Raw genomic sequence first — 12,390 nt, forward strand, 5'->3', positions numbered from 1 at the left:
CAAGTACCACCCTGTAAATGTATCTGTATCTTGTGCATCTAGAATCTTTTATGCTGCATCTTATATAACTATAGTGCTAGTGCCATATATACTTATATATATATATATATGTTTTTTTTTTATTGCTGCTCAATTTGTGTTAGTTAGAGTATGTAATCTTCCGTGGTTGGCTCGCAGCTGGCGATTGTTTCGTGTTGTCGTTGATTTCTAAAATGAGTTTAGTTCAGTTAGTTGCCGAGTAGCGAACGGTGCTGCGCTACGCATTGTTTAAGTCAACAACATCATAAAAAACCTAGACAAATAAATACTGAGCTGTGCAGAAAGTTGGACACACACACACACACACACACACACACCTGCACAGCTCGTGTGGTTGTTATTTGTTTTTCATAAAATGAATACCTTGGCATTGTTCGCATTTGCATTGTGGGCGCTTTTCTTGCGCTACTTGCCGCACATACTCAAGTTTGTGCAGCTGCAGCGCTTTTCCAGAACGCTGCCCGGCCCCAGCGTGGGCGAGCTTATAGCCAATGTAAAAAAGGGCGGTAAGTTGAAGTTGAGAGCCAGAGAGAAATAAACAAATATAATGCATGCAATGAAACGCCAGAGGTACTCAACTGGCTGAAGGAGCTGCGCGCACGGCATGGACCAGTTTTTCGCATTTGGTTCGGCAAGGATCTGATGGTGTTCTTTACGACCCCCGAGGACATTAAACAGCTGCTCGGCAACAATACGCTGCTGAGCAAATCGCGCAACTATCAGCTATTGGAGCCCTGGCTGGGCAAAGGCCTGCTTACGAACGGCGGCGAGTCATGGCATCGCCGGCGCAAGCTCCTCACGCCGGGCTTCCATTTTCGCATACTCAGCGAGTTTAAGGAGCCGATGGAGGAGAATTGCCGCATTTTGGTCAGTCGTTTGCGCGAGCACGCCGATGGCGAGCCCTTCGATATCTATCCCTACATCACGCTCTTTGCCCTCGATGCCATCTGCGAGACGGCGATGGGCATCAAGAAGCACGCCCAGATGCAGAGCGATTCGGAGTATGTGCGCGCCGTTCAGACGTAAGTCAAAGCAAATCACATAGAGCACAATCAAAAAATGCTCGACTAGCAAATACCACGCATATGCAAAATGCATGCCTGATTAACTTCGCTTATCGTAGTCCGATCCTTATGACATTCTCAAGGCGCGAGACTCGAGCTGTCAAATTGACATATCTACAAATTTTTAGGGAAAATGTGGCGTGGCATCCAAAATATGAAATATTCACAAGCTGTGTGTACTATTTGTAGACCAACATGCCAAATTTAGCTGCTCTAGCTCTCATAGTTCTCGAGTTGTGCCGAAAAAACCATGTCGCAAAATCGATATTTATCGGTTTTCCGAAAAAGGCATAAAACATTGAATCTATTTGTATTACTTTTAATCTGTGCGTACAATATACAAATATACCCAAATACCAAGTTGAGCTTTTCTAGCTCTCCTAGTTCTCGAGTTGGGCCCATATGCAAATCCATGTGCTACAATCGATATTAATCGATATTGTGCAAATGGCGGATGCCATTGTATAACAAAGTTATGCATGGCTTAGAAGACTGTATATTTAAAATTTCCAATTCGCCGCTGTTGAAGTTTTCGAGATTGAGCCTTCGTCTCGGCATTGGCCATTGCGAATTTATATAAACAAAGCAAAAAGCAACTTAAAACAAAACTATGCAGGCTTGAAATAAGCAAAAGCGTTCCCAGTGAAAGCAAAACAGCTCTTCCATTTCATATTGTGTGACAAGTTAAAGGAAATATGTGCTTAAAATAAGAACTTTGCCAGTGAAACCAATATTCTGACCAAGTTTTCGCTGGCCCTGCTTTAGCATTTGCCGCATACTGCACCGTCAGAGCTTCTCCTTCTGGCAGAGATTCAATTTGCTCTTCAATCTGTCCGCGGCGGGTCGCCAGCGAAATGCAGCGTTGCGCGTGCTGCACGAGGAGACGCATCGCGTGATCAACATGCGCCGCAAGCTGCTGCAGCAGCAGCAGCTGGACAAGCAGAACGGCAAGGAGGAGAAGGAGGAGGAGCATAACGATATTGGGGGCAAGCGGCGTCTGGCATTTCTGGACATGTTGCTGCTCTCGCAAATGGAGGGCGGCGGCGATCTGAGCGATGTGGACATACGCGAGGAGGTGGACACGTTCATGTTTGAGGGCCACGACACGACCAGCTCGGCAATTGCGTTCGCCATCAGTCTCCTGTCCAAGCACGCGGATGTGCAGCAGCGCGTCTACGAGGAGGCGCTCGAACTGGAGGGCAGAGAAAAGGAGTCGATGCCGTATCTGGAGGCGGTCATCAAGGAGACGCTGCGTCTGTATCCGTCGGTGCCCTTCTTTTCCCGCAACGTGCACGAGGATCTGCAGGTGGGCCAGGTGACGGTGCCCAAGGGCGCCTCCATTAGCTGCCTGGTGTATATGCTGCATCGTGATCCGGACAGCTTTCCCGAGCCGGAACGCTTCGATCCGGATCGCTTCTATCTCAACGAACATCAGCTGCATCCATTTGCCTTTGCCGCCTTCAGCGCTGGACCGCGCAATTGCATAGGTATGTCGACCCCAACCACCCCCCACCCCCCTCTCACACGCGAAAATTAAATGTGATATCTGCAGGTCAAAAGTTCGCCATGCTAGAGCTCAAGTGCTCGCTGGCCATGCTCTTGCGGCATTATCAGTTCCTGCCCGTCGACGAACATCAGCCGCAGCCGCTCGCCGAGCTCGTGATGAAGAGCGGCAATGGGATTCGGGTGCGCATACGGCCACGCCCCTCTAATCCTCTCTAATCTAGCTCATACCCAAGTATCGTTTATATAATATAGCTCTATTTGTATTTCATGTATTTAATCTTTAAATGTCTTTTTTTTTTATTTTTTTTGTTTATGCATAACTCTTGTATATTTTTAGCCCAAATAAAGCTTAATCTCAATTCAGCGTGTGAAAAGCCCACACATACATATTATATGATCTAAATGTGGCGGCAATTCTTCGGTTTTCTTTTCCAATTCGAGGGAAAATGTGGCATGGTATACAAAATATCAAATATTCGTAGTCCACATACCAAATTTAGCTGCTCTAGCTCTCGGAGGTCTCGAGTTATAACTGAATAGGCATGTCTAACAAGCGATAATCATCGGTTATCTGAAAATGGTAGAAGATATTGGAATATGGCGCGTATTATCTACCTTGTGAGATATTCCTTTACCAAGTTTTGATCGCTTAACTCTCGCAATTCTCAAGTGTGGTCTAAAAAACCACGTGTATCAATCGATATTTATCGATATTATGAAAATGTAAGGATATATTGGCAAATTGGAACACGGTTTCTTCATAGTAAAATATTTGTGATCTGTGAGAACCTATTTGCTAAATTTTATCTTGTCTAACTCGAAAAGTTGCCTAACAAGTTTGGTTTATATAGCTCTCGTATATGTCGAGTTAGTTTAAGAGACCCGATTCTATCTAAATCTTTATTTATCATGGTATGGATAGAGATATCTCCATATAGCTCTTACTCTTCTAGCATCAGAGATCTGTGCTTGCTATTGTTAAGCACTATTGTCCTCTTATTCTCTCTCTTTCTCTTTTTCTCTCTCTCTCTCTCTCTCTCTCTCTCTCTCTCTGTTATATAGCTCTCGCTCTTCTAGCACCAGAGATCCATTAGCTCTATTGATAAGCGCTCCATATACCCCTCCCTCTATCTCGTTCTCTCTCTCTCTCTCACCAACCTGCCTCGCATTTCTTCTTATATCAAAGTTCAGATAGTTCAGTCAATTGCCAGATGGGCTTTTTACTAGCTGGCGTCCAAATGCAGGTGCCACAAACAATTCATAAACCATATCAAATAAAGTCTCTTGAGATTTCTGGCTAAGGAGTCCAAAATTAGGCCCATTTAGCTTGTAAATAAGCGGAGATAAGTTGTTATTGTTTGTTTCTTGGTGATGGGAGGGGGTGGTGGGTTAAGCTCAGCAGTAAATCGAGCCTATTTTAAGTAATATTCGAATTTGGCAAACTCATCGTGACGCACTTGGAAGTGGGCGCGATCAGGCGAGCGTCCGGCCTTAGACTTTGAAACTGGGACAAATAAAAATGCTGCTGCCTTATCTGGCAATGTTTGTATGGTAAAAAACCCCGACCCCGAACATAGATAATGATATTAATCTTAATGTGCGATGAACCAAAATACGAATACGAACCGCAATAAAACAACTTTCGAAAATTTGTTGTGGTATTTTGTGTTTATTTGCACACGTTTTTGAACTTTGGAAAATACAATTTTATATAGATATATGTAATATTATTTGTAGGATAAGACGTCATATATATTCTTGTATATACATATATATGAACGTTTGGTTAGCATAATATTGTGCTCCTGTTAACATCCAAAGCCAACAACAACAAAAAAAAATATATATATGTATATATATGCTTGGGGCAGTTATTGTATGCCCCATATATAGACAGTAAGTCGTAGGTATGGATAAGTTATCGATATATGGTATATATATATATATAGATATAGATATACCTATGCCGAACTCTGTTAAATCTCTGTTACGCGCACACCCACATATTGCTGCTCAACTCTGTTAAAGCTCTGTTAACTCTGCTGGCTGTTATGTTATGTTCCCTGACAATTCCTTAAGCTAAAAACCTTCACATATATATACATATATATCTATATATATTTATTTATATATATATATATACATATATATATATATATATAAGTATATATTATTCCGCGCGCGTCGCATCTGGTTCTTTTCAATTCGTTTATGTTTTATATATATTTTTGTAGGTAATTTTTAAAAATTTTTGGTTTAACAACTAGTTAAATTCCTTGACATTAGCCTGGGAATAATTTGGTTTCATTTAGGTTTTATGGTATCTATCATATTTGGTATGTTACATTTCCCTATCTAGATTGCCTTCAATTACCTTTTTGTGTTGTTTTTTCTTGTTTAATTTTGTGCCCATATTCGATATATAATCCATCTATATACATCGCCTGTTACTCTCCTATATATCGTAATCCTCTAGTTAAATGTGGTATATGTATGTATGTGTGTGTGAGTGTGTGCGTGTGTGAGCTAATGATATGATGCGTCTAGGCTAGCATTGGGTAACATAAAATATCGTAGTTATATATATATATGTATGTATATATATCGTATCATATATAGCATGTGTTATATGAACATTTTCTTTTTTTTTTTACCATGCAGAGAACAATACTTTTTAGACTAGACTAGCAAATACCCTTGCAGTAACAAGTATTCATATATAGATAACAATTGTATGCTCGAGTAATCGTACACATATATATATATATAGTATATTATATAACTCGTGCCTAGCAAATCGACAGACCTAATCCTAAACAGCTGTCATAGGAACAAGCGAGGGTTGCGATCGAATCGAATCGGATCGGATCGTGTCTCGTATAAAGCATTAGGAATTTATTCTGCTTAGGGGAAAAACAGAACCCAAAGTGAACTGTATTTCTTTGGAGAAACTTTACCAGATAAAAGCAAAAATATATTATCTAAGTATTTGTAACTATGCTAGAGAGCGAAATGAAGGTTCGCAGAGAAATGCAGTAGAGTTTTGAGTTTGGAAGAGCAGAGTTTTTTGATAGCTGGGAAACTTGCTTAAAAAAATGATTGAAAACCTGGCAGCATTACTAAAAGATCAGATAGAGTTATCTGTGGCTCTCTATAAGTCCATGGAACAGTTAGTTAGTAGACGAATTATCGAATTAATATATCTGGAATATTCAGAGGTATTTTTGCGAGTGTGTGATTGTAACGAAAGCTTAAAGCAATCTCTATTCAAAAACTCCATAAAGCTGGACGCGTAAAGAACTCGAATTCTAGATAGAGAACTAACGAATTCTAGATAGTGAACTATCTTATAGAGCTGTGATTTCTGGAAAAATGCAAAAGAGGAAAACGGAAATGTTGGAAGAACATTTTAATAGCAATATCTAGTATTTAAGCAATATAAGAAGTGAACGGATCATAAGTATTATAGAGCTGAGGTCGAGACTGGGAAGCTTCTTTAGATTGTAAATTATATGGAATATCTAGTATATTCAGAAAATTATAAAGCTAAACTCCAATGGATGAAGGGTTAACGATGGTTAGCCTGAAATTAGTCTAGACTTAACGGGCTGCAAGGATATCCTTAGAGCTTCGCTCATAGCCAGGGTATGCAAATGGTGCGACAGACGTCGCGTCTGTGCGGCTGCGGATGCGGCTCCTCGCCATTGGGGCCGCCCCCGCCTCCGCCCCCACCTGAACTAAACTTGAAGAAGGAACTCCTTCGTCAGTGCTTGCGATGCGACTGAGGCGATGCGCCCGCTACGTGGCCAGTGCTGGAAATGGGGCTGATGCTAGAGTTGGAATTCGAATTGGCGTTGGAGCCAGCGCTGGCTACGTGCCCGACGCTGCCCTCAGGCAATGACTGCAGCGCAGCGGCGACGCTGCCGTAGCTGGCGCGCTGCTGTGACTGCGATTGCTGCTGCTGGGATTGCGAATGGGATTGGGTTTGGGATTGGGACAGCTGCGCGTGCTGCATGTGATGTGGGGCTGCTGTCAGCGTGGAGGCGCGCGCCAAACGCTTGGGTATGACAAATGGGGGCGGCGGCTGTGGCGTATATTGCGGCGGCGTTGAATTCGCCGATGCCTGACGCACAAAATGCCGGCTCGGCGGCGACTGCATTGAACCGGCGCGCGCAATGGCGCCGGTTCGCGGCGGTATCGCCGGCGGCGGTCCGGGCGGCTGTCCGTGCCGCAGCTTGGCCGTTGGCGATGAGCTGCAGCTGCTGCTCTCCTGCGATGGCTGTGTTTGGACACGCGGCGGTAGCTGAGGGAGCTTCGCATTCGGTTGCACCGTCGACATGGTTATGGTGGGCTTCTGGATGGGCACCGTGTGCCTTATGGTTACGTTGCCAGGCTTGTTGCCGGCGCTTTGCCTTGCAGGCGCAGCTGTTGTTGCTGTTGCTGCGGCTGTTGTTGTTGTTGTTGGTGCAGCTGTTGCTGTTGGCGCGTTGTTAACACTGGCTTTCTGCTGATGCTTCTGCTTTTGCTGCGCATGAATATCCTGTATTTGCGGCGTTATCACCACCGGATTCTTTTTCTGATCCTGTCCGGCGGCCACATAGCTGAAGACGCACAGCACCGAGTAGCATATCTGATCCGACTGCATGACGGGATCACCAAGGCAATTACACGTACGTTAGTGTTGGGCAATAGCTGAATAACTGTGTGTGGCTGTGTGTTGGTTAACAGTTGGTGACGTGTGGTGGAGGTGGAGGTGGTTGTGATCGTGTGTGGTGGGTTATTTTGCGGTGAATTAATCACATCGAGCAACGAACCAACGAACGCACAAACTAACCAAAATCATAAATAGCATGCAACTGGAACAATGGAATGGAACAAAAGAAAAATAAAATTTCAAGGAAACTAACCGAAAACATGACATTTGTACAAATTGCGCTTATGAAGTGAACGATGTTTTTTTTCTTACATGTTGTTGTTGCTTTTGTGAGTGTTGTTCTTGTTGTTGGAAGCACAGACACACATACACACACACATACATTGCAGTCGAATGCAACCGACTGCGCAATACTCTGTTCACAGTTGCTTCCTGAATCTTTCAACCTTTTGCACCCTTTTTGACATAAAACAGACGATCAGATTATGAAGTATCCCAGCAATCTCTAGACTATTTGAATAGGGCCCAGAGCTGAGATCGTAATCGAATAAAAAAAACACATCTAGAAACCTTCTTAAGCACCAACTTAAGCTCAAACTGTAAATAAGGTCTTGAGAAGTCTGCCTGCAACATTGGAAGATTACAAATTCAGGATTGTGGCAGATTTTGGTATTTCAAGTCGGACGAACAGTGCACGCCACCCATATGCTCTACTGCGCTTTGTGAACAGGGTATAAACAAAAGAGAAAATAAAATAAACAGTTTGTGTGAAAATTTTATTTACAAAAAAGAAGTTACTCTTTTTTTTTTTTTTTTTTGCTTTTTACTATTTAAATTTTGTTTAAAGCACATTTTCATGGGGAACATTGGAATTGATTGCCGCTGTCGCGTTGAGGTCGTGTTCCAATGCCAACGTTTCAGTGCCCGTGCTCTCCGGTAATGCTGACGCCTGCTCCTTGCCGTTCAGATGACATACGTAGGCGAAACGCACGGACGTCACACGATGAAAGCTGAGCACAATTTCCGATGCCTTTTTGTCACATTTTAATTAGATTTATTTTTTTTTGGTTTCAGTTTCACGTTTCATTCACGGGTTTTTTAGCGTGTTTTTTTTTTATGTTGAATGCAATGATTGATTGATTGATTGATGTGTGATGTGAAGTGATTGTGTTAGTTGGTGGAGATGGTTGCAGGCATGTTGATGTTGTTGTTGTTGTTAATTTGTTGTAGTAGTTGTTGTTGTTGTTGTTGTTGGTACATAGAAATGTTGACAAGGTAACGAAACGAAAGTGGCAGCAAAGAACGAAACGAAACGAATAGAAAAAGGTAAGGCAAATCAAACATAGTTATATATTTATATATATTTATATTATATTATTGTGATGGTATTTACAAAAAAAAAAAAAAAAAAAACCAAAACAAAAAAGGGAAAGTATATATATTTATATACAAACGTATGCATACGCATGATGTGATTCAAGTGGCAAAAAAGGTGCTGTTTCAATTCCATTTTGTATACAACAAATTTGCAAAAGTTTTCAAAATGAAAATCAACCAAAATCTTTTGAAAATAATTGTGGTGCTGTGCGAATGCATGTGGTGCAGTGCGAGGCATTTGGGGCTGTACGCATAGAGCACTTACCATGCTAGACTGATATTTTCGCTGGATGAGATTGCGCGTCTTCGGATCTGTAAGTAAGCGAGGGTGGAACAAATGGAAATTGGAACAGAGCATTGAATACGTAAACGATTATGGAACACTGTTTGTCGGGCACTTACTGTACTCCTCCAATACGAAAATGCCGCCCTTCTGTGTAAAGCATTTGCGTATGTGATCCAAACGCACGAAGAACTGAAATTATTTGTGTACAAGAATATGAAAAGTTTAGCTTGACTCGAACCGAACAATTGCATGGGATTTCTCTTCTTCAGCTTCTTATTTTTTTTTTAAATATATTTTTACTTTCGGCTTAACCGTCACAAAAGAGTGCGGCATGAAACGCAAAAGTGGAACGAAACGAAACGAAATGCAAATGAAAAGGGAACAAATCGGTAGAGAAACAAAGAATTGTATTTATTTAATTCTCTTGTCACACAGTTCGATTTGTGGATAGTACGTAATAATCATGTATCGGATAATATGCATATATATGAAATAATATTAAATTAACAAATATTTGTTTTTTTTTTTTCTCTCAGTTTCAATTTATTTATTGTTTTGTGTACGTGTATTCTTTTGCGCGTGTGTGTGTGTGTGTGGGTAATCGTGTGTGGGTGGAACTAACATTCAACGCAACGAAACGCAACGAAACGGAAACGGAAACGAAACAGAAACAGTAACAGTAACTCAAACAAAAGCTAAATGCTACGCAAGCGCATGAACAGGCAGAAGCAGAAGCAAAAGCAGAACCATTGGCAGCAGAGGCAGGCGGCATGCACAAGCAAAGCAAAGCAAAGCAAAAGCAAAAGCAAAGCAAAAAGGAAAGCGAAAATCAGCTGCGAGTGCCGTAGCAGCCAGCCAGCAGCAGGCAAACAGGTTAACGGTTAGTTTCGATCATCGATTATCGATTCACGATTGCATCCAAAAGGTCAATTGTTTGGGATTAAGAATTATTTTCTTTTTGTTTTTGTTTTTGTTTTTCTTCATAAGGGAAACGAATGGAAGGCAAACGAAACAGCAAAACGTAAAAACGGAACGCAAATGATACACTTTACCGTTGGTTTGCACCGGAACAAAATGGAACTCAATCAAAACGAAACGATGGCAATTGAATTTGAAATGAGTATGCAGCAAACTCAGGTAAACGAACTGTTTTTCTTTTATAGTTTTAATTGATAATAATTTATTATATATATGAAAAGATAAAAGTATTTGTTTTTATTATTATTTTGATTTGTGATCTTTTTTGGGTTCGAGTTTTTTTGTTCTAATTAGCACTTGTGAGATGGTCGTTCATAAATTAGCTGGGAATCGGTTATATATATATATATATATATATATAAATATACATAAGTTTGTATATATATATAGATTCTAACGAGTTGTGGGGCGGGATTAAGTAGAAGAACTATTCAAAAACAACACTATGCATTTAACTGTGTCGAGTGTGTATATATATGTGTGTGTGTGTGTCCAAAAAATATCATGGATATAAGTTTAGAAAGAATTTAACCAAAATCAAATGAAGACGAAAGTTGTTATGTGGATTCGTTGAGAGGTTTAGAGTCTCAAAGGGAACGGGTGGATCGAACGGCGATTGGGTGGAAATAAATACGCCCAGCCTGATGATAAAACAAAACATTGGATAACTTGTCTACTGGTCGTTAAATGTCTTAAATGGTACGATGTATGTAGGCTGCTTGAGATTTTCTTCTTTTATTTGGGGTTAGGCATGGGATTAGAGTAAGAGCATGCTTATGCTAATTTCGAACGGAACGGGCGGTTCAGTATGAGAGCGACAGGGCACTGGCATCAACAAGTATATTTTATTTGAATATTTGTAGTCTACGTTCATAGGAGTAGCACATAATTGGCAAAGTTAAGGTTAGGAACGCAGGAATGAAACATAAAAGAAAGACGCAGTTAACAGTTAACAGAAAATATACTGTTGGAATAGATGTAAGACAAATAGATAGAGAGAGAGAGAGAGAGAGAGAGATAGATCGTAACATTAAGAGAGTTAACATAAGACATATGAAGAACAAAAAGACAGAGAGAGAGAAATATGGAAACAGATAGAGTGAAACCTCAAGCTAGATGTAGAAAGTAAAAGGAACATAGAAGGAGTAAGTACAAGTCAGGGATAGAGAGAGAGAGAAATATATAGGTAGAAGTAAAAAGAGAAAGTAATACAGCAGCAGTATGCAGAAGACAGAGATATAGAGATAGAGAGGGAGAGGGAAACAGAGAGATAGAGCGAAAGCTTTAGATTAATGTAGACAGAGAAAGTAACACAGTAAGAGAGAATGTAAGACAGAGAAAGGAACACAGTAAGAGTAAGTGTAAGACAGAGACAGATAGAGCGAAACTTTAACAATCAGAGATAGATCGAGAGCAAGAGTAAGAATGAGAGGGCAAGTGCTCGCACTAGCAAGAGCTTAAAACAAATATTAAATTAAGCGCAAACGAGTGTCATTTCATATTGTTGAAAACAATTATTCGTTTTCTTCAATATGCGAAAGTTTAAAGTTTGCTAGTTGACAGCATTTTTTGTTATTCTTTTTTTTTTTTTTATAAACTAGAACTACATTTTGCTTTTGAAACTAAAACTACACAAGCAAAATTATAAATATAAAATAATTGTTTTTTTTTTCTATTATTTAACTTTATTTATTTGAGTTTTTTTTTTTTTTTGTGGGGTTTTCGTTTAAAGAGCAAGCGAGAGATAAACAAAACTAAAGTCAAGTGTCTTGAGATTTACTGAGATTTGAGTTCTACCAAAAACACGAACTAACTAATGAAAGATGCTAGCAGAACGTGAAGCTACATGCCGTCTAATTAGTATCGTAAGTGCTTCAAATATTCGTTGTACGGCAAGCCGAACAAACATTTTGCTAGATCAACTTTTCCAAATGGAAACTTGGGCCCGGTTTCGGTTTCCAAGCGGTTCCTACTTAATGCGAGTCCCAACTAATTTGGGCATTCGTACAGCTACGGCTACGGCTACGGCTACAAACTATGGAAGTTATATATATAGGAAATTGTGAACAAAGTCTGTTGAGTAGGACAGATAGAACTGTGTGTGTGTGTGTGTGTGTGTGAGTTTAAGGTGTAAAGGTATGTGTTGTGATTGTATTTATTGAAACATTCAAGGAGCAAGTGCACGCTAAACAGTGCCAAATCATAAGCAAAACACACTCGGAGGAAAGAACAGCAAAACATCGGCTAGCCGAAGTTTTAATACCCTTGCAGACATTTGGATATACTTTTAATCTCAGCTCGATTCTAAAGCTTCCCAGTTTGCTGCTCATCAAATACGTACAAGTTTTTCATATAACAAATCAATTTTTCGACCGATTCTACCTAGTTAATATAGTAAACCGATATGGATCAGATATAGATCATAAGCATAGAGCTTGGTCAGGCTCGTGAGTGCAGACTTTGATCGCGATAATATGAAAGACTAA

The 12,390-nt window shown here is 40.5% G+C and overlaps 2 protein-coding genes across 14 annotated transcripts in view; one reads left to right on the forward strand and one right to left on the reverse strand.

Moving 5' to 3' along the window:
* Positions 1 to 227: 227 nt before the first annotated feature.
* Cyp4s3 (Cytochrome P450 4s3) lies at positions 228 to 2,968 on the forward strand. Its single transcript, XM_002058020.4, has 4 exons — positions 228 to 545; positions 608 to 1,061; positions 1,869 to 2,590; positions 2,656 to 2,968. Exons 1-4 carry the CDS (start codon positions 395 to 397, stop codon positions 2,823 to 2,825), a joined length of 1,497 nt encoding a protein of 498 aa, XP_002058056.1. The 5' UTR covers positions 228 to 394; the 3' UTR covers positions 2,826 to 2,968.
* Positions 2,969 to 4,272: 1,304 nt separating this feature from the next.
* Positions 4,273 to 12,390, reverse strand: part of Rab3-GEF (Rab3 GDP-GTP exchange factor) — a 35,507-nt gene continuing 27,389 nt past the window's right edge. For 9 of the 13 annotated variants that reach the window (XM_032440464.2, XM_002058018.4, XM_032440463.2 and 6 more), the window contains 3 exons: positions 9,043 to 9,115; positions 8,906 to 8,952; positions 4,273 to 7,248 (listed from right to left, as the gene is read on the reverse strand). In XM_032440464.2, coding sequence (XP_032296355.1) covers positions 6,373 to 7,248; positions 8,906 to 8,952; positions 9,043 to 9,115 — 996 coding nt within the window. In that variant the 3' untranslated portion in view covers positions 4,273 to 6,372. Of the gene's footprint in view, positions 7,249 to 8,054; positions 8,294 to 8,905; positions 8,953 to 9,042; positions 9,116 to 12,390 lie in introns of those variants that run through there. The other 4 variants (XM_032440467.2, XM_032440466.2, XM_032440468.2 and 1 more) reach the window with 1 other exon arrangement.

This window comes from Drosophila virilis, chromosome X, assembly GCF_030788295.1.
Source record: "Drosophila virilis strain 15010-1051.87 chromosome X, Dvir_AGI_RSII-ME, whole genome shotgun sequence".
NCBI classification, from domain to species: Eukaryota; Metazoa; Arthropoda; class Insecta; order Diptera; family Drosophilidae; genus Drosophila; species Drosophila virilis.